The following is a 23,127-nucleotide window of genomic DNA, read 5'->3' on the forward strand; positions in this document are numbered from 1 at the left end:
ACGACAGTGCACTTTTACTTTCGCCCTCTGGGGGGAGCCTCGCTGGAAAATCAACACCGGTTGCATAGTGTACCGTTAAAGCCCCATTCCCACTCACTGCCATTCTGGGTCCCTGAGCAAGACCCTTAACCCATGCAATGCTCCCTGGGGGCGTTGCACAATGGCAGCCTACTGCTCCCCAAGAGTAGGGGTTAAATGCAGAGAGTGAATTTCGTTGCTTTGTGACAATGTAATGACAATAAAGTTGAGTTATATTCTATCCTAACAGGTGACCTGTAGCAATAGCTGTTTTTTTCACTTACAACCCATCTTATCATTTATGGTTGAGTCAGAAAAGGGTAACATTTAGCTTTATTCTAGGATTTTTTTGATGGATTAATTTACCAGTTCACTATGCTATAACTGTGTACTTGGCTGGGGACAGGCTTTGCACTGTAATATAGAAACCTGTTGCCGCCTTCACCCATGTTATCCGCTGCTAATTATAGGCCTGTGTTGAAATGTGTCCTTTGATGTCACACAATTGATCTGCACAGCTCCTAAGAACCCTGGAGGTAATGTCATCCAGATATTCAGCCTTTCCAACCTTGATCTGTTGTAACTTCCTCACCTGAAGTGTTGAAAGGGACAGAGCTGTTGGCTGTAGGATGGCTGAAAGGTGTGAAGAACTGGGAAGAAGAACGGTTGTTTAAGATGAAATGGGTCTGCAGCAAATATACTGGGCCAGGTGGAGGGCAAATTGTGCAATTATTTTAGGTTTTTTTCAATAAGTTTCTGCTGCAGCTGGTCCTAAATCGTCTTGCTGTAGGGTTTTTCTTCCATTTCTATTCTTTTTTACCATTCTTTCAATATCTGCTTCTTTCCTGATCTTAATGCCCTTTTTTTCTCCCTGTGGAGAGCCTTTATTTAAGGGCTAATCCAAGACTTTTTATTGGAGAAACATTGAACCTTCGTAAGTGAAACTGTGTTGGCCAAACAAAAGCAATGCAGGCCTTGAAGCTGTCTATGATCCTATCAACACTTTCTCTACGAGGACCTGTCTCACAGTGGGGCTGAAACTCTCTGTCAGAACTTTTTCAGTATTCTGAGACTATCTCAATAAGATATGGTTCCCTGTATGCAAGTGTTTCCTACACAGGCTCTAAACTAACCTGGTTGTCATCCTAGTGCCCCAGAGCAGGAAGAGGTTTTGAGACCTCCTTGACATTGGCATAAACAAGGTCCAGCATTTCATCACCTCTAAAGCAGGCAACATACTGGGTGAAAGTGGGGGCAGTGGAGGACAGGGAGACTTGATCAAAATACCCAGAGATTAGAGAAGGATCCTAAGGCCCCGTCCACACGAAGTCAAAACGAACACGAAACGCTAATATTTTCCATAACGTTTGTCGTAAAGACGGTGACGTAAAATAAATGTGATCGTCCACACGAATGCATGAAAATGCTGCAAGATGTATGCAAGGCCTGTAAGTGGTGGTGTCGTGCCAAAGCAAAAATAGGCGACGAAATGTTGGGCATGCGCACTAATATTTATACATGGTTGCCCTGCGGGTCCATTTTCGTGGTTCAGTCAAATTCAGGTGCTGAACTATGTCGTCGATATTGCTCTGTTCTTCCTGGAGATATTCCAGAAGAAGAAGATTCTGTTGTAAGCCCGACAGCAGGGTGAGTAGCATTAGCAGCAACCATTCAACACAGTACGGCGCCATTGTTGTTGTGATACTGTGTCGCGCATGCGTGTTTAAAGGCGACGCTATGACGCATGCGTGTAAAAAAAAAAAAAATGCGGTTAGAGCTTAAAGATGGAAACGCGAAAACGGCGTTTCAAAATCTTCCCACTCTGAAGGCTGAATAAAAAAAATATAGTTTACAGACCCCGAAACGCCGGCTTCGTATGGATGAGAGGCTGGTTTGGTGAAAAATTTGTGCATTTAGGCCAGGGTTCGGCTTCGTGTGGACGGGGCCTAAGTATGCTCTGTTTTGGACCAATGGTCCCAGTTAGTGCCACCAATTCATCCTCTCTCTTGGAAAGGGATCTCATATGTTCCATAACGAAGGTAGACAGGTCTGTACTTTTTGTTATAGTTGGCAAAGCAGAGCTACTAAGAGCTAATTGCTGATCTCAAGTTTGAACAGTTTGGGGTGTGGCCACTCAGGCAAACAGTCTCACAGTGTGTCTGAGTAACATACGCTGTATTTTTTTATGATGTTAAAATGGTCTGTACATTGGACATGATATTGTGCACATTTTGGGATTTGTAAACTCCCTTTGTTGTTCTAGACCTTCATCCTTATTAAGAATTAAATTTAGATCATTGAACACAGGGTGGAGAAACCCTGGTTTAGATAAAACAAGTTCTGCTTCACTGAGAAATAACAGAAATGTAGTGTTGTTAGACCCGAAAAGTGTAGTTATCTGGACGGGAGAGAATAATAAAAAGATTATAGAGGAAATAATTTTTTTGAAATAATGTAAAGATAACTCAAACTTTTGAGTTAGACTTTGCTGCATCGTCATGGAGTCATCAAGTCTTCATCTTATAGAGTTTGCGAGGAGAGTAAGTAGGGATATAAAGAATAAATATCTCTCCTCTGCTATCCAGAACAAGACAAGGCAGGCATTTAAAAACTGGTGACTAAAAGGACCTTAAGTAGCACTCATATGGAAGGTTAGGATTAGATCTAAAGCTACCATTGCCCCCCCACGAATCGAGTCCCACCAACACACCACATCAGAACATTTATCTTTCATTCCTCTATGCCATCCATAAATGTTATCTACCAGTATACTGTATCAGCTCCTGCAGCAAGAAAACTGAGCCATATCTTAAGAAACTTTTCTCAGTAGGGTAAACTATCACTGGCGTTTTCAATTGCAAGAACTCAAGGTTTGTGGGTGAGAGGAGGGGAGGTTCATGTGGTTTTGAGGAAGTGAATACATCCACTTTAGTTGTCAGCCGCCTTCATTCTCCCCTTTCTACCTCTCACATCCGCTTGATAACCACCCACATGTTAAAATCAAAATATCCTGCTCAGCAATGGGGGCTTTTTTCTGTCCGCAGCACACACAAAATATGCCATTTATCTAACATAGATCCTGTTTTTGTCATCTAATTTAAAGGAAAATAGAGCTCATTGCTGAGCTAGATAAGTTGAATTCCTATCGATATAATGTTCGGCTATCTGATAGTTCTCAGCTGAATAATGGAGAATTTAAGATCTTCTAACTTTGTTGAACATTTAATGTATATTTTAACTAATTCTTTGTATGTTTTGTGTGTGTTTCTTCTAGTAAATTATTTTGCTACCAATTATCTATTCCATTAGAGCTAAGAAGGTTTACAATATGGCCCCTAAATGAAAATAAAAACAACCCAAACAATAAACTTATGACACTGCTTTATGTCATTCTTTTGTTTCAGTTTCTTTTTGTTTTTCATGCAAATGAGTAAAAAAAAAAAAAAATCAACACTTTAATTTGTAATTTCCAGCACCCTAGCAATTCAATTTTTCAGACTTAAAGAGGTTAATGCAGCTTAATTGGGGTGTTGTTGACCAGAATATTGAACAAAGTTTGCCTTGAATTTACACTCAAATCTATCTGTCTAAAATTCACCCTAGAAGCATAATGAAAAACATTTTATAAGTCTGGTCAAAATGGTTTTGGAGCTATACATAAAAGTGCATGTTAACAGCAACATAAGACATGCAACATATTCTTGATGATGGAACATTGCACAAGAAAGAAAAAATTAAAAACTTCTTTATTTACCTTATATGAACAGTTTTTAGACATTTATTCATCTATCCCATTATCTGTCACTCTTTCATCTTTTTGTTGATCTGTCTTGCATATTTTCAGTCACCTTTTGTTCACTTTTGTCCTTGAAACCAGACTGAAATAAGAAGTCATTCTGGGACCTTGGTTTGGAAAGGCATTTTAGCAGATTATTCAATAGATATTGATATCATTAAATAAATACTTTTTTCATCTTTAAACTATTTAAATGCTGTTCTAACTTTATTCATACTAGCAAAAATAGCTTTAAAATTGCCATATGTTGCTCTGTGAACACCCAACTTGCTGTGTTAGTACAACAAATGAAAATGTTATTCAAACTAAAATCGTAAATAAACACTTTTCACAGATATTGATTAAATTTACAACAACTTTCATTCAGAATTTAGGAATTTACTGACCAATAAATTTCAACTCAAAGTGAAACATATTTCATGTAAATACTCTGACTTAACAAGTGAAACTTTACTGAACTAAGTCACTATGTACAAATAATAAAATGATGTGGTGACATCACAGTTTGGCATATATTTTATGTTTGAGAAAACAAAATATAAATCCAAAAGCTAAACATGACATTTTTGGTAAAATAATATTTTTATTAAATAATTTACCTAATTCAGTGACTGTTTAGATAATTGATTCTTAACCTTTTGTTATAGGTCCTGAGCTAATAATAAAGATAAGAACCTTTTAGCATTTCAGCTTGGTTAGGCCTATGAACTACTAGCTACCAGACATGCAGGGACTCTTTCATAATATCTTAGCAATCAGATGTAATGAGCATATCAGGAAACATAAATGTTAGTGTCATATTAGTGTATTAAATTCTTTTCAACCTTTTTGAATCTTTATTAGAATTATTTAAATAAGGTGTGTCTTAACTTTGTAAGCAAAACCTCAAAGCATGTTAGCATTAGGTGAGGTATCACCCTGTTACTATTTACTCTTATCCTCTTACTTGAATCAACAATAAAACATAGGAAATGATTAGAGATTAACATAAACCCAAATGGTTTTGCTGGAAACTCTTTCTCGAACATTGCCAAACTTGTAACCCCTGTTGATTTGGAAAGGTGAGGAATCTTCAAAGTTCAGGAAATGTTGAACTTGACTTGAGCCCTGACTGTATTGGAGGGTCTGGGTTCAGATGAGTTAGCCTGGAGGCTAGGTGTATCCTTTGTTGGTCTCCTGGTTCACCAAGTCTGGGAACTCTGAGGTACTCAGGTAGGCTCGGAGAGAATGTTCCAGACAGGCTGTTTTGTGGAAATCTGGTTTTGAAATAGCTTCTGAAACACTTAAGTCAACTAGGCTAAAGTAGGCTTCGCCTGAATGAATGGAATAATAGAATTCAACTTTATTATCATGAAATTGTCACAAGAATGAAATTCCCTCTCTGCATTTAAAACATCCCTTTGGGGAGCAGTGGGCTGTCATTGTGTGGCACCCGGGGAGCAGTGTGGGGGTTAAGGGTCTTGCTCAGGGACCCAGAGTGGCAGTCTGTGGGAGTGGGGCTTGAACTCAGAACCTCAGGGATCCAAGCGCAATACCCTAACCAGTAGGCTGCCACTTCATAGCTATACCAGTGATCCTTCCCAATGTGGTCTTTCTGGGCTCCCCACATGAGGAAAATATGTGTGGGGCTAATGGGGTCTTTATGCTAAGCACAGTTGTGGGGGCACCACATGTTGATGTGATGTGCCTGGGGGTCTAGATTGTGGAGCAAATCTGCATCTTCAAGTTTTCAAATTTAATATAATTGCTTATAGCATGACATTGTGCAATAACTAAATATCTAAATTAGGCAGTTTCTTTTTACAAAAATTAAACACAAAAGAAGGACTTACTATAGTTCATATAATAAAGATGTAAGCACTACAAATGCACTACAAATGCCCTGTTTTCTTGAGTGGATGTGCTGAGTAGACCCTCGAAGTGTTAATTTTGTTCTTTTTTTGTCTTTGTTTTGAGTGTTTACCAAACAGTTTTAGTCGTAATCATCCAACAATTAAAATTTTTAGAGATTATAAGCAAATTGCTGCATTGTACATATATTTATATTGTCCTGTTATAAATAGCATAATGCACCATAACGGATTTGCATTGGTAACCTCAAAACTGTTCATATTTCATGTGAAAGGCATTAGGTTAACCCAAGAGGTAGTGAGAGGAGGCCCTAAATTAAAGAAGCGCCTCACATCAAAGAGCTACTCCAGCTTTCAGCTTAAACTGACACTTATGGAAATTGTGTTTTTGATCTGACATTTGTGATTTAATTTAGGCATCGAGGCAAGGCTGGTTGGAGCCCTTTTGATCACAAAAACATCTCGAACGCTGTTAAGGTTCTAATATGGACATGCACACAGCGATTCCATTTTAGGTAATGCTACTGCAGTCAAGATTTCACCAGCATCAAGGCATCACTGATTGGCTTTTAACAAGTGTTGGTTTGGTGATGGATACTAGACCTTGGACACATTTTACAGAACATATGAAGTCACATATTAGAGAAAAGTGTCAAGTTTACAATAAAAAGTAAAAAAAACAGTCTTACCACAGATCCAGTGTTTTGTTGCCTTTGTATTAGCTATGTATTTCTATGCCTTCATAATTAATAATGGTGTAAATGACATACAAAACTGATGATGTCAATACATGTAAATCTGGCGCTCTCTCTAAATTAACCCTACAGGAATAGGCAAGAATTTTATAAGTCATAACTGCTTGTTGCATCCTTGCTGGGGTTCAGGGTCAAAGATGTGCAGTTGTACAACTCTGCATCTATTTGGAATGGAGCCAGCAACAACTTATTTGTATTAGAGTTTTGTTCAGGTTGCTTCCTGATAACTTACAGAACTGATTCAGTCAAGCTTCTTTGTGTCTTATTTATTTATTTGACAACTGGCACTTTCTGTGTTTCACTATTTTCATGTTAAAGCAACACTACCACTGCCCCTATGTAATTACAGCAGCTAATTCCAACCCCCAACCACCCACCTTTGCATTTGAAACCTGACTTGCAGCACGCCAACACGACATTCCTGCCACGACTAAATGCAATTACAGCATACCGTGACCCGGGACTTCCTGCAGAGCCTCGCAGGCACAGTTTTATCGTCCCTAAATTGTAGGGGTTTGTCTACAATGTCAGGGTTGAGTTCTGTTGAGTTTGAGCTCAAGCAGTATTTGATGGGTATAGAGAGGTCCCCAAAAGTATCACTTTGCATCTGTGTGCTCCCATGGTGCTTCACATCCATTTTATCCTCGATGCTTGCGTTTGGTACCCAATGGACTATACAGTTGGATTCATTTTGCAAGAAGTTGTTAGTTGTGCAGTTGTGACCAATTTGCACATGTGTTTGTTTAATACTACACAAACAGGGCGTCTACATGTGTTTGAACACTCTGTGTGTGTCTACGTGTGCTGATTGACACGAAAACCCAGCTGGGGTGGCTTGCCTCTTAAACGTTTGATTACACCCGAACTTCCTGGCAGAAGGAGGGAGGGAGGCGGTACAGAGGTCTGGATCTGCTGAGCGCAAATGAGCAGAGCAGATGTTGGCCAGATGTGGCCAAGAGGAGAAGAAGAGGAAAGGGGAAGGGGGGGGGGGGACGGTTGAAAGATGAAGGGAAGAAAGGAAAAAGAAATGAACCCGGATAGCAAAGTATACCGTTTGCCACACTGACAGCTTTGTTCTCTTCTTTCTCACTTAAGTGGAGACTTCCCTCCTCCTCCTTCTTTCTTTAAACACATTCCTCCTGCCTTCTTCTCCTCCCTCCATCAGCCTTCCTCTCCTGCCTTTTTAAAAATCTCTCTTTGAAGTGAGGACAACATGCAGGAAGCAAGCCGGAATCGATTGCTCCATGCATTAGGTCAGGAATGTGTGACAGCCTCCTCCTCCCCTTCCTTTCTTTCTTTCCCATCCGTCAGACACATCTCTCAATAATGTCTCCTTCTGTTCCTCCTGATGTGCCACAAGAGATTACTACTATTGCCCAACTTTGGTTTAGTTTCTGCAGATCATCAGCTATAACTTTACTTTAAAGTTAATTCATTTGATTCTTATTAAATATAGCTGGGTTTTACTGATTCAAACATTTACAACCTTTTTTTATGTTTTTCAAAAAGTTGTTTTTTGATTCATGTTAGATTGAGAACCTTTTATGAGCTAAGCTAAAGTTAGCTTCACTATTTACATTGCTGAAAGCGAGGCTTGAATGAACTATCCTCTACAGCTAAACACAAACATTTATCTTTCTAATCAGTTTGCTGGATGTTAGATATAAAGTCTGAATTTTACCCTTTTATATGACACTGATTAGCGTGAAGGTGCTCTGCTTACATCACTAGCTGCAACTAGGGAATAAACAGCGCTGTCTAAAGAGGCGAGATTCCCCGAAAAGTAGCCGATCACAGGTAGTTTTTACTCTGTCAGGTTGGTTTCTCCCTCAAAGCGACAGAAGTTGACATTACTGCATAGAATCAGGTCCATGTGATTGGCATGTGATATATGGTAATTAAATCTTAACGCCATGCATAAAAAATTCAAAATCTACCTGAAGAATAGTTTACATGCATGTGTTTTAAAATAAAACTGCTCTTATGTTTATTATGCATGTGCACTTTTGGCAGATTCTCACTGCATAGATTTTGGTCTGAGCTTTCTGAGGTGAAGCCCAGCCCCTCATCTGAGCTCTGTAAATGTAATGATCAGAAAGGAGGCACGAACATTATATGTGGCAATTCTTTTCAGATTTTCTTTTAAATAAAAAAATTTAAAATTATGTCCTTCATTATTTCTTTATTAGATGTTTGGAATTTGCAGCATGATGGTACTTGGGAAAGTTCAAGTTGCATTCCTTAACAAGACACTCTAGTTGGATAAAAAAAAGATTTTTCTCTGTGTCCCTCCTTCAGGTGGTGAAAAAGGATCCCTCATTTTGTCGTTTATTTTAATATGCCTTACTAAAGTAAAATTCCTAACAAAGCAAAAAAAAAAAAACTATGAAAAATAGCTTTTTTTTAACCTGAAAATAGTTGCAAGGCATTTATGTTTTATGAGAAATGCTGTTAAAGAGGGACTATTTAATATCTTCATGTCCTACAATAAAACCTGCAGTTGTCTTTGTGGTAAATCAGCTGTGAGGTTGTTAGTTTTTATTTCTTATTAAGAAAATCCCATTTTCTTAGGTGCTCAGAAAAGTTTAAGTAAAATATAATATGGTTTGAAGTAATTTACTTCTCTATGCAATTAATCACCTCAGTGTTTCTGAAAAAAGTGCTATAGAAAAATGGATTAGATAAACTTATTTTTGTTTGTTCTAGCAATATAAGACATCAGCTCTCTCCAGTCCAGTAAATTACAACAGACTCAGAGTCTGCTCCAGGGCAAAGCAGGAACCATGTTTTTCCAACTTTGCAACTATTTGTGGCCAAAGGTGGGTGGAGTACCCAAAAATGTTACTCGTGTAAGAGTAGCACTACTTCTTCGCATTTTTACTGAAGTAAAAGTAAAATGTAATGATCCAAGCTCTCGCTGAAGTAAGAGGAAAAAAAAGGCTACTCAATTACTTAGAAACTGCCCTGTTTACATTAGATTTACTACTCTAGAAATGATTCAGTGTTAAAAAAGATAAAGTTATATGAATACATTGGTGTTTCAAACAATGATAAAGTAATAATATAGATCAATTAGACAATACCTATTTCTGGTGGAAGAAACAAGTTTATTTTGTTATAAGACATTAGCCGGGCCAGGTGATACAACGTATACTCGTCTTATCAGTCTCGCTAAGAGCAAATAAAGCTGGAATACAAAGACGGGTCTAACAGGGTCACCCTCATGAGATTAGAACCAATCAGATAACTACGGATGTGACTCCAACCAACACGCACTGTTTTTTGTATTTTATTTTGGTCCGTGGAACATGCCAAGCCGAAAATAGAAAACACATCCTTTTTTATATGAAATGACACTAAAGATATCTATTGTTGAGGTTTTAAAGTTGCATAATTCTAACTTTAGACATTAGAAAGGCCATCATTAAAACATTGCTCCGTTGCTGTTGCCATCTTGCTGTTGTGCTAGCAGAAAGGCGCTGAGAGTGATGCATCATAAAGTCCCAAAACGTGATTGGTTAATGGCGGTTTACCAGACTGAATCCGGCTCCGTGTAATTCAGTCTGGCTTGGCCGGGCTGATAAGACTTATCAATACTTAGTGTTAAAATAGGTTGAAATAGGGTAAGTTCAGTGCATTAACAAGTCTCCGTAAACTGTATACTGAATTTTTATTGATCTCGATATTACCCTGCTTGATCAGCAGATAGAAAAGAACCTGAAATCCATGAAGCTTGAGTAAAAAACAAAGTCTAATTTGAGTATAAGCTGTAGGTGTGTGTCTCTGTTGATTCTTTTTTTTTTTTTTTTTTTTAACACAAACTTGTTTTTTATTGAGTAAATTAACGTCTCTGTTAAACACTTTAAAAAACTCTGAAAATTGAATACGAAAGGTGGATTCTTGATTCTCGACGTCGGAGTACACAGAGTGAAGCGAAAAGACTACAACTGTGTAAACAGGCCCCATTTCCGTTTCCGGTGGCAGCGGAATATTGACTATTCCAACAGAACTCAATGGGATTTACAAAATGCTAAATAAAACACTACAGGAACGTTTTTTCTTTACGAAACTTTTTTTGGAACGTCATTGAACAGCGCTGACGACCCGGTGAGTAGCATATTTTAAAAAAAGAACGTTTAAGGTTGTTTTAAGGACATTATCGGACATGCACTATGGAAGCCGTTCCGAAGCAGCCAGGGGTGGATTCTAAATGAGCCAAAAAGCAGAGACAGGACCAGTTGTCAAAATTTTGGTGTCGATCATTCGATTTCATCCTGGACACTACAGAAAATGGGCTAAAAGTGTTAAAAACCGGAATTCTCCTTTAATGTAACCGAGTAACTAGTTATTACCCAATGTATAGCACAGTAAAACCTGCATGTTTTACCAGACCTTGCTGTATGTCTATATAGGTGCACAAGTAAAGGCAAAACAGTGCAACTTTCTGAACATCTGGACTTTCAAACAGTCCACCAGAGCCGTTAAAGCCTCTTAACTTACACCAGGGAAGTATTTAGACTTCATTGAGAACCAGTAGCATCGTCCCAACTTTTCAGAAAGCTCCTCTTAAAGAGAAACCCGCTGCTTGGGTGCAGATGTGTAACCTAGGCATCACCACCTGGATGGTGATGCAAATGTTCTATGAGAATGATGTGATTGATTTAGTGATTACACCTATTTGAAATCTCGTGTGCATTTGGTCACTGACAAAACATTGATTTAACATTGACCGATGGCAAACTGGCTTCTTTCAAAGGCCTTTAATCCCTACTCTAATTGGCTTTACCCAAAGGGTGGCATGTTAACAATAGGAAATGTGATTTGCCCTCAGGATACTGTGTTCCAGTCCTGGTTTGACTTTTACCTGTTAACCATAAAGTTTTACAATTTCCTGAGATCCTAATTAAGGGTTTGTGTGAGATTTTATCTTTCTATTTTGTTAAAACCTAACAGACATTCAGTAAAATAGATCCTCCATCCATCTTATCTTCTTGCTTAAGAGGACAGACTGAGCTACTACCCTAGAAAAGAAGAAAAAGGGATTCCTAGAAAAACAGCAGATGGATGTATTGTAGTCCCGTTTTTGAGAACTGATCTTTCTATTCTATAAAATTTTTTAAATGAAAAGTTATAATATATTCATATTTCAGGTGTCCCTCATTATAAAAAGATACTTTTAGGCAGATTAGGCCTTCAAATTATCTGTGGAAGAGTGTAGGTAATGGTAGGTTGTTCATCTAAGGGTTAACAGCTGGATTTTGGGGGTGAATTGATTGAGGCATCCCATAACATGAACTACGCAGCTGGTAGACCGAGTCACATCCTATTTCTGAAGGTATACAGATTAAAAAAACTTGCCTGCATTACTTACAAATCCCAACTGGGTGATTTTTGTTTGACAAAAGGGCTGAACCCTTTAGGAACATATGAAATGTGATTAGTTTTATAAATGCTTTGATAGTAAAACCCCAATGATATTTTTATTCTGAAACAACTGTTGTAAAAAAACAGTAAAGACATTTGATTTGAGGTCCTACTCTGGTCCTACAATTATTAGCAACAAACTGTACGAAACAGTCCTCTTAAGTTTGTTTTCTAGTGTTTTTCATAAAGTTGTTTTGTGTCCTCATATTAATATCCTTATTGTGATTTTTGAATACAAAGTATTCAGCTGCAGTGTATTATGGGTTAAAAGTTAGCTAACTCGATGATAGCTGAGTTCAGTAGTCTCCAGCTACTAAACGGTTTCTTTTTTGTCACACACACAGACAGATTTCCTGGCACTTCATGACAGTGGTTCAAAAGTAGAAGAGTGGACCGGGGGTGAAAGTACCAACTGGGCAGGGTCAAATTCTGGGAACCAGAGCGGCTCAGACGGTGCAGGAAGAGGAAGGAGGAAAGAAGAGGACACGGCACAGAACCACCCACTGGAGGTCCTCTCAGGTCATCCATCAAGTCTGGATTTCACCCTGCAGCACATTGTTCAGCAGCTGGATGTTCTCACGCAGGTCAGCTATGAGGATGCTTTAGCTTCGAAGAGCAAATTTTCTGTCTGTCCTTTGAACTCTCATTGTTGTTTGGAATAGTTTTAGTCATTTCTCACTTGATTTGGTTTGATTGATGGAGTTGAAACAAATCAAGCGAAGTGCTGCTTGATCTAGCTGCCTAAGCTTTCATCATCACTTGAATTGATGTCTTTTCTTCATATTAGTTAATTAATTCATACCTCTTTAACTTTATTTTGTCATGTTTGAACAACAACCATGTAATTCCTAAGGATTTGATGCAAAACACTAACAAAGAACTGAGTAAAGGTAAACCTCAAAGTTATGTGATGCTTTCTTTTGTTTTTTGGGGGTTTTTTTTCCGGATAATGTACAGGAGAAAAAGTGCGGGAGGCAAATAATCAAAGGTTTTTGAGCTAGAAAACTTATGATAGTGTTTTGTTAGACTATTTCAATCATTTTAGTACATCCTATGTCAGACCTTGGTATGTATTAGGAGCATTTTTTGTCTGCTATCACTCCACGGAATAGGAACTACTGTCTGAAAAGATTGGGGGACTCAGTAGATTTTTCTGTGGTGGCTGCGATGAGCCAGGTCTCAGTGAATAGCATAATCCAGCTTTACTTCACATACAGTAGCTCTCACCTGACTATAATGATCATGTTTGCTTTGTCCCATACATGAAATCTGGCAAACTGCTTTCTTTAAGTCACACTTCAAAAAAAGGCAGGTCCATTTTGTGCTGCCGACAGGATTTCATGCTAGGGCTGGAGATTTCTTTAGCTCCTCCAGAGCTGGATTGGCCTCTTGTTTGCTTCAGTTAATAAAGCATTCCTTGCCCAGTCTTTCAGTTTAAGGGGGTGGTTTCAACGCATTAGATTTACCGCTGTGCAATTTTCTTCAATTTCCAACATGAGATCTAAAAAGCTCTGGGGAACTCCATAGATTTGTCTGGAATGGCAGGATTAAGCCAGGTCTCGGTGAAAATCAAAATGCTAACTAACTCTAAAGGGCTGGTTATACTCCTGTAGCAGTGTGTCGTGGTGAGCTTGTCGCAGATATGTTTGATTTATGCCCAATATTGAACCGTGGTCTGCGCTCTCTTATATATACCATGCCACAACGCAAGAGGGAAAACCACGATCTAGCTGTGGTTCTAGATATGGCCAAGGAGGTGAGGAAATGGGGGCAAGTTTGTGCCACAACAGAGGGACAAGAGGGCAAAAAAGAGCAGGGATCCAGGGGGAAAAAGGGTCCCAGCGTTCTCGCGCACCTCGCTCTTCTAGCTGAGTCTTCATTGTTCTAATTCTTTATTCATGTTTTTTAACAACCCTTTGAGGTCCCCAGAACATAGCTGAAATTAAACTGCAATCAAGAGACTCCTGACTTTAATTTTCTTATTCCAGTATGTAGTCTCATTGTGAGTAGTTTTGGCAAAGGTAAATGAGAAAATAAAGTCGTAAACATGGCCTCCTCGGTCTCTTCTGCATCTCTAGCTTTTCCTTCATTTTCCAGAACAATGACTAGACTGATTCTAGGCCATCCAACTTCCTTCTGCTCTGTAATTATTCTGTGACGGCTGCATAATTACTGCCACCATCCCTCACCCCACCCCCCTCGTTCTCCTTGCAGACTGTTTCTGTGCTTGAAGAGCGTCTCACCCTAACAGAGGACAAGATGAAGGAGTGTCTCCAGTATCAATCTCAGATCCTGAAGGACATGCAGGCACCAGGAGAGAGGCACAGGATGGAAAGCGAAGGGACGGATGAGTCCCCTGCTAATTTCACTTAAAGCTGGCACCCTCCCTCTGAGGCACAAACACAGGGATATTCTCTGCTTTATGACTGTTAAGAACTTGTACTGTTGTGTGTGTGCGCATGAAACACCATGGTGGTCTACATCTTGGGTCAGTGGGTTAATCAGGAATCTGGCAGAAGTCAGAGTGATTTATTGTGCATCTCAGTGTGTGTGTGGGTCACCAACATGTTTCTTTTGTGTCTTTCGTCACCTCTGACTGATATTCAGCTTTACAGCCAGCAGCAGTTTATCTGCGGCTGCGCAGATATGCAGCGGTATAACCTGCTGTGAAAACAGGCCATCTGCTGCATCACCTCTTATTCCAAGCATTTAAATTTGGTTCCTCTAAAATAAATGGATGTTTTAGCAGTTTCCTGCTTTAGAAATATATGTTGTTGTTTTTTTGTTTTTTTTATTTTTTGTATATTTGTTAATGTAAAATTCTGATTTATAGAACTACTAAACTCTGCACATATCACCTAAGATGTAACAACTGCAATTTTTATTTATGTATTGATAAATAAAATGCTTTATTTCACTTTTTTAAGAGTAATTTCTGTCAAACCCCCTTTACTTAGATTGTTTACAGTCAAGCATAAAATTATTCCTATAATATACAATATTACCATTTTTGAATGCAGTCCTAAATTATTTCTGATTTACAGTCTTTAAGAGAAACCAAAGTTAGGGTTGTTAAAGGAGAGACTTTTAAAACACTGAATTAAAGCCCAAGTTGCTTTGATAGAGACCCTAGGGTCAACTGCATTGCTGGATCTGCTCTTTCACCTTCCTCTTTACTATATTCTATATTAGGTTTAGGTCAGATCGGACTGTTGAGAATAAGGCCCCGTCCACACGAAGACGAACCCTGGCCTAAACGCACAAATTTTTCACCAAACCAGCCTCTCATCCATACGAAGCTGGCGTTTTGGGGGTCTGTAAACGATCTTTTTTTTATTCAGCCTTCAGAGTGGGAAGATTTCGAAACGCCGTTTTCGCGTTTCCATCTTTACGCTCTAACCGCATATTTTTNACAGCCCAACACCATGCAGGACGCTTTGCATTTGCAAGAGAACACCAGGATTGGCAAATTCACCACTATCGCCTTGTGCTATTCACATATGAAAGCAAGTTCACACCGAGCTCATCGGACAGACGTGACAGAGTCTGGAGACACAGTGGAGAGAGCCTGCTGCCTGCAACATCCTTCAACATGACAGGTTTGGCAGTGGGTGAGTGATGTTGTGGGGTGGCATTTCTTTAGAGGTCAACACAGTCCTCCATGTTCTCGCCAGAGGTAGCATGACTGACATTAGGTACCAAGATGAGATCCTCAGACCCCTTGTAAGAGCATATGCTTCTGCGGTCGGCCCTGGCTTCCTCCTGATGCAGGACAATACTAGACCTCATGTAGCTGGAGCGTGTCAGCAGTTCATGCAAGATGAAGGCATTGAAGCTATGGAGTGGCCTGCCTGTTCCCCAGAGCTAAATCTGATTGAGCACCTCTGGCACCTCATGTCTTGATCCATCCAACATCCATCAGGTTACAATGGATGCTGTTGTCCAGGTCTTTGAGGCGATCCTTCAGGAGACCATCTGCCAACTTAAGTGAGACTCCAAATCCAGGACTCCATTGGTGATGTATTAGATTTTCATTGAGGACTTGTGTGTAATTTCTTTATACAGAATAAAGTATTCAATGAGTACATTTCATTCATTTAGATCTAGTGTCAGAGTGTTCCCTTTATTCACTGAGCAGTGTTTTTACATGTTTTACATGCTCCTGCCAGCATTTTCACACTTAAACCCTCCAGCCGTGTGCCAGAGGTGTGGTGAGCTGTGCGACTGAAGCACTAGGAAGCTGTAAAAAGCCACAGAAATGGAGAGCTCTCCACTGGCTGCTGCTTGTCTTTTCCACCACATCCTCCATTTCCTCCCTGACTTTGCTGCCCCTTCTTTGTCAAGTTCCTTTCTTTTTTTTTATTTCTTGCTTGATTAAAGGGTTTCAGCCAGCTGAGAAAAGCCCAGAGTTCAGCTCAGCCAAAGCAACAAGAACACATTGCACCCATGGCTAAGGATAGCCACTGTGGAGGTGAGAAAAAGGGGCTCCTGCAAACATTATCTATACTTTATAAGTCTGGGGTTTTTTGCTGCTTGGAACAGTATAAAGTGTGTTTGAAAAGAAATTTGAAACGTTTCTTGGCTCTATAGAAATAAATTAATTTAATAGTTCCTCCATACAACAATCTTTCACGTTTATTTGTTGTCCATAATTCATCATTTGCTGAAATCATATTGGAGTCCCATTAAATGGGATGAAAAACAAACTAATGGTACAACACATATTGATTACCCTGGTATAACTTAAATGTGTCTTTATAAATGGTTTTGGTCTATTATTATGTGTTAATAAAGGTTTTGACTTGAAATAAAGGAAACACGCTTCTTAAGAGTTTGTGTTTTTGCTGTTTGTATAATGACTGTTGTCTCTTGGAGCTGTAGTTTTATTTGATGTTCTTGGTGTCTGTTGACACTTGTTTTATGAAAATGTTAAACTACAATGAAAAAATGGAGATGCAAGAGAATGTGGTCAGATGAGAAAACAATTGCGCCTCTGACATGCATGGAAAGTGCACCATTTTCCTGCAACATGACCATGAGAAACTACCAACATCATGGTCGACCCGAGGTTTGGAATGGGACATGTATGGAAATCAGATNCGCTTATTTTTGCTTTGGCACCACAGCGCCACTTACAGGCCTGGCATACATTTTGCAGCGTTTTCATGCATTCGTGTGGACGCTCACATTTATTTTACGTCTCCGTCTTTACGGCAAACGTTTTGGAAACTATCAGCGTTTCGTGTTCGTTTTGACTTCGTGTGGACGGGGCCTAAAACATTTGTAAAAAAGAAACTTGGAAAAAAAAAAATAGCAAAAAATTTTAAACACTAGAAAACTTAAACCATTCACATTCAACAAGCAGATGTTAACTTTACAGTTGCAAGAAAACAGTGAAATAGTCACTATCAGCTAATAAAATCACAAGCCAACGGATAGCAGTTTACAGCTATTAACTTCATATCTTGCATTTCTCTATGGCTTGAGCTCATCACACCCAATTTGTAATCTTTTACTGGTAGAAGGTCACCATATTTTAACATTGCTCATAGTAATAGTTTGGCGTTTTTCTGGTTGGTTTTACTCTGCTAAAAAAAATAAAGGGAACCGGAAAACAACAAAACATCAATCAAATCAAACTTCTGTGAAATCAAACTGCCACTTAGGAAGCAATACAGATTTGCAAATGGAATAGACATCAGGTGGAAATTATTGGCAATTACCAAGACACACTCAATAAGGGAACGGTTTTGCAGGTGGGGACCACCGACCACTTCACAGTATCTATGCTTTCTGGCTGATGTTTTAGTCACTTTTGATTGTTGGTGGTGCTTTCACACTCGTGGTAGCATGAGACGGACTCTACACCCCACACAAGTGGCTCCGGTAGTACGGCTTATCCAGGACTGCACATCGATGTGAGCTGAGGAAAGAATGTTTGGTGTGTCTGTCAGTGTAGTGTCGAGAGGCTGGCGGAGCTAACGGGACAAGCCAGTACACCAGGAGATGTGGAGGAGGCTGTAAGAGGACAACAACCCAGCAGCAGGACCGCTACCTCCGCCTTTGTGTAAGGAGGAACAGGAGGAGCAATGGCAGAGCCCTGAAAAATGACCTCCAGCAGGCCACAAATTGAGCATGTGTCTGGACAAAGGTTAGAAACGATTCCATGAGGATAGTATGAGGGCAGATCAAGTCCACAGACAAGGATTGTGCTCACAGCCCAACACCATGCAGGACGCTTTGCATTTGCAAGAGAACACCAGGATTGGCAAATTCACCACTATCGCCTTGTGCTATTCACATATGAAAGCAAGTTCACACCGAGCTCATCGGACAGACGTGACAGAGTCTGGAGACACAGTGGAGAGAGCCTGCTGCCTGCAACATCCTTCAACATGACAGGTTTGGCAGTGGGTGAGTGATGTTGTGGGGTGGCATTTCTTTAGAGGTCAACACAGTCCTCCATGTGCTCGCCAGAGGTAGCATGACTGACATTAGGTACCAAGATGAGATCCTCAGGCCCCTTGTAAGAGCATATGCTTCTGCGGTCGGCCCTGGCTTCCTCCTGATGCAGGACAATACTAGACCTCATGTAGCTGGAGCGTGTCAGCAGTTCATGCAAGATGAAGGCATTGAAGCTATGGAGTGGCCTGCCTGTTCCCCAGAGCTAAATCTGATTGAGCACCTCTGGCACCTCATGTCTTGATCCATCCAACATCCATCAGGTTACAATGGATGCTGTTGTCCAGGTCTTTGAGGCGATCCTTCAGGAGACCATCTGCCAACTTAAGTGAGACTCCAAATCCAGGACTCCATTGGTGATGTATTAGATTTTCATTGAGGACTTGTGTGTAATTTCTTTATACAGAATAAAGTATTCAATGAGTACATTTCATTCATTTAGATCTAGTGTCAGAGTGTTCCCTTTATTCACTGAGCAGTGTTTTTACATGTTTTACATGCTCCTGCCAGCATTTTCACACTTAAACCCTCCAGCCGTGTGCCAGAGGTGTGGTGAGCTGTGCGACTGAAGCACTAGGAAGCTGTAAAAAGCCACAGAAATGGAGAGCTCTCCACTGGCTGCTGCTTGTCTTTTCCACCACATCCTCCATTTCCTCCCTGACTTTGCTGCCCCTTCTTTGTCAAGTTCCTTTCTTTTTTTTTATTTCTTGCTTGATTAAAGGGTTTCAGCCAGCTGAGAAAAGCCCAGAGTTCAGCTCAGCCAAAGCAACAAGAACACATTGCACCCATGGCTAAGGATAGCCACTGTGGAGGTGAGAAAAAGGGGCTCCTGCAAACATTATCTATACTTTATAAGTCTGGGGTTTTTTGCTGCTTGGAACAGTATAAAGTGTGTTTGAAAAGAAATTTGAAACGTTTCTTGGCTCTATAGAAATAAATTAATTTAATAGTTCCTCCATACAACAATCTTTCACGTTTATTTGTTGTCCATAATTCATCATTTGCTGAAATCATATTGGAGTCCCATTAAATGGGATGAAAAACAAACTAATGGTACAACACATATTGATTACCCTGGTATAACTTAAATGTGTCTTTATAAATGGTTTTGGTCTATTATTATGTGTTAATAAAGGTTTTGACTTGAAATAAAGGAAACACGCTTCTTAAGAGTTTGTGTTTTTGCTGTTTGTATAATGACTGTTGTCTCTTGGAGCTGTAGTTTTATTTGATGTTCTTGGTGTCTGTTGACACTTGTTTTATGAAAATGTTAAACTACAATGAAAAAATGGAGATGCAAGAGAATGTGGTCAGATGAGAAAACAATTGCGCCTCTGACATGCATGGAAAGTGCACCATTTTCCTGCAACATGACCATGAGAAACTACCAACATCATGGTCGACCCGAGGTTTGGAATGGGACATGTATGGAAATCAGATCTCATCCCATCCTTCTTTATTATCTGGTATTCAAATGTGCTTCCATGAGATTTNGCAGCATAGCTGTAGCTAATGGGGATCCTTTCAATAAAACTAAAACTAAACAGATCTCATCCCATCCTTCTTTATTATCTGGTATTCAAATGTGCTTCCATGAGATTTCTCATTTTTCTTTAGTACTTTGCATCCATCTCGGGTCTGAATATGAGAGACTTTTAGGGATTGAGAAAAGGAGACTTCAAAAATGTTTTTAAAAAAAATACATTTTTGATATGAATTGTTACGACCTGTCTAGGGGTGGCCTGATCATAACATGAAAGATCCATCCTGTTTAATTCCCAAGCAGTCAACACACACGCGGAGTTGAACATTCTATAATGTTATTTATTTTAAAAAGAGGTATTTTTGGAAAAAATATTACAAGTGGAGCATATGACTTCAGAGAGAGCTAATGCCGAAAACAACAAACAAAAGGAAACTATCTGAATATTTACCAACTTACCTAAATGAAAGTAAATAAACAAAATGACAAAAACTTACCTTCCTAAGAAAAACATGACAAAACTAAGGAAACAGAAACAGCAGCTCACTCCTACAAGCTCCAGAACTTTATATGATGTTTAAACACTGTGGCCGGTTGAGTTGAGCTGAGGCTGAATGCAGGAAGTCCGCATCAGCAGCTTTTATATCCATCACTTCCGGGAGGCCACCAATTGGACATCTCCATCGTCGTCTAGGAACCAATAAGTGGCAGGCACCTGCACACTCATATTAACATACATTGACGACACTATTCGTAACGTAGATAATAGCACAAATATAATTTAAAAGGTGTTTTTTTATTTCGGTCATGCACTGCAAAAAGTACTCTAAAAATGTGCAAGAATGTTGTAGATTAAAAGTATTTGCCATTAATTTGAGCTGCTAAACAGGAAGATCGGCCAAAGGGATACTTTTTAACCATATAATAAGACAAGTGTATATTATCCATTTGAAAATAAGAAAATGGCGATCTTGCTTTCTTTAAATGTAAATAATCTTGCTTATTTTAAGATTATTTACATTTAAAGTAAATAATCTTAATCCTATTTACAATTCTTATCTTAATTTTATCTTAATTTATTTATCTACTCAAATTGAAAGGAAAATAAGCTACTTTCAAGAAAAACTAACCTACTTGGACATAAAGTTTTGCAGTGTGATCATAGAACAGTGGATTAAACAGACAGTGAGGAGAGTTTTGCCTTTTATTGCCCCGCCCTGGTAATAGCTACTGCAACCACAAAGGACTAACAAACCACATAGTAATGTCTTTCTGAGTGAAAATTGTATTTTATACATAAATTATAATATATTCTGATTGTTGATATGATCAGACCTCAGCCTTTAAAACGTCTCTGGGTGAGATCAGGATGTTAGATCACATTTGTCCTCGAGGCTCTCGGATTCACATGACAGTGTTTGCAAATAAGTGCAAACAAAACGAACATCAGCTCTAAAACTTATGGCTCATTTCCACTCTAGGTCTCATTAAGGGCACATAGAGCTTGGTTTACTGAGGTCCCGCGCTGCAGTGTCTGTGTATGTTTGTGCCTTTTAGTGCATTGTGAACATGACCCAGTAAGTTAATTACTTCCTTGAGGAGGGGTTCCCTGTTGATAAAGCTTTTATTGCCAGGCAAGTTGTTAGGCGTATGCATGGTGGCAGTGTAGTGATGAGCCACGTGTGTCTGTCAAATTTTCCTTGGATTTCGTTATTTTGGAAACGGTTTTTCGGGGGCTGGTTGAATCATCAATATACAGTGCCATGCAAAATATAGAACTGCATATATATACTATATACACTATAGAATTGTTTTTAATGTAGTAACACATTTTTCAACATTTTTAATTATGATTTACTCATACACCAAATTTGCATAGTGCAGTACCACCACTCTGACCTGCGGAACATTTCCTCAAGCTGAAGGTACAACTTAACTTCTGATGGATCTCATCTGCAGACAGCCTGCTCTCTGTGTAAAATGTCATCAGAGTTTTTTAGAGTTCTCATGCCACTAACAAACTCAGTGGTTTTGTCAGAGATCTGTTGTTTATCTTTCTATACAAATTTATAATAACTCTTGTATAGTTAAAAGGCTGCATCACTACCTGATCTGTACCAGAAGCAGGATCTGTACCTGGTTGTACATGGGCAAATGAGCTGATTGAACGTTTGTCCTACCAAGATGGATCGGGCTGTAACAGGCGCCGCTGTTTCTAATTTCCATTGGATTGATGTGACAACCAGGCGTGTCAACCTCTCCTACATCAGGATCAGGCAGGTGCAGTGGTGGAGTTGAATTAAAAGACAAAACCACTGTAGAACCTGTTGATTTTTGTGCCCAAATGTCAACATGTAGTAGTCTATAATGAGGACCAGCTGTGAATGCAGCATGCATAGAAAACCAAAAGCGCCACATCTTTAATACATGAAAAATTTGCCAGAATTCTATTTTTAAAATGTGAAAATATAACTTTGTAATACATGTATCAAATTAAAATGAATTTTTATTTTATCTTGGATGAATATTTCACTCATTAGTTAATATTAAATACATATTTTTACTTCATGGCCACAACAAAATTAATCTTTTCAAATCAAAATCTTTCTTTCTACTGGAAAACGTTACTTAAAAATGTCCATATTTTTTATGTATGAACTTAACACCTGGTCGCAAACTTTAAAATGTCTTCCCTAAACAAATCCAACACAACATAGAAAGTAAACATTATCTTCAGCTCTCAGCTGACACACCTTTCCTTCTCTTTGTGTTTTTCACAGATTCCCACCCATCTCTGAAAAAACAGGAGGATTATCTTTTCGGAAATTCCCCTTCAACCCCCTGCAGGGTCTGAGGTGATAAATTCAGGAGACAATAATTGAAAGAGACAATAGGGAGACAGCAGAGAAATACAATAGTTTGTATTAGGTTACAATTAGATTCACTATAAACTCAGGACTACAGTTTATTTATTATCCACACCTATTTAAACATAAATTAACCCACATAAAGGGAGAAGGGAATTCAATTCAGTTTATGTATATAGTGCCAATTGACAACACATGTCATCTCAAGGCACTTTACAGAGACAATTCAACCAGATCATACAGTCAGATTGATTTAAAGTTTTCTACAACTATAATCACGTATTTCTGCCATCATTTCTTGTCTCTATTCTCTCTGTGATTAATTTAGCTTCTTCTCCCTCCAAAAAACATAGGCACACCAAGAACAATGAATGCTGCACAACGAATTATTACTGTGATGGAGCAGTGGACATTTTTGTAGCATTAATAGATAAACTGTTTGGAAAGTTATATGTTTTCTTGCAGTGATAAA

General features: G+C 39.0%; 1 protein-coding gene across 1 annotated transcript in view; it reads left to right on the forward strand.

The window, feature by feature from the left end:
* poc1b (POC1 centriolar protein B) overlaps positions 1-14,713 on the forward strand; it is a 72,754-nt gene extending 58,041 nt beyond the window's left edge. Inside the window, exons 10-11 of the mRNA XM_015372227.1 lie at positions 12,188-12,427; positions 14,058-14,713. Coding sequence (XP_015227713.1) covers positions 12,188-12,427; positions 14,058-14,216 — 399 coding nt within the window. The 3' untranslated portion in view covers positions 14,217-14,713. The remainder of the gene's footprint in view (positions 1-12,187; positions 12,428-14,057) is intronic.
* Positions 14,714-23,127: the final 8,414 nt, after the last annotated feature.

This window comes from Cyprinodon variegatus, unplaced genomic scaffold (assembly GCF_000732505.1).
Source record: "Cyprinodon variegatus isolate N-32 unplaced genomic scaffold, C_variegatus-1.0 Scaffold70, whole genome shotgun sequence".
Lineage (NCBI taxonomy): Eukaryota > Metazoa > Chordata > Actinopteri > Cyprinodontiformes > Cyprinodontidae > Cyprinodon > Cyprinodon variegatus.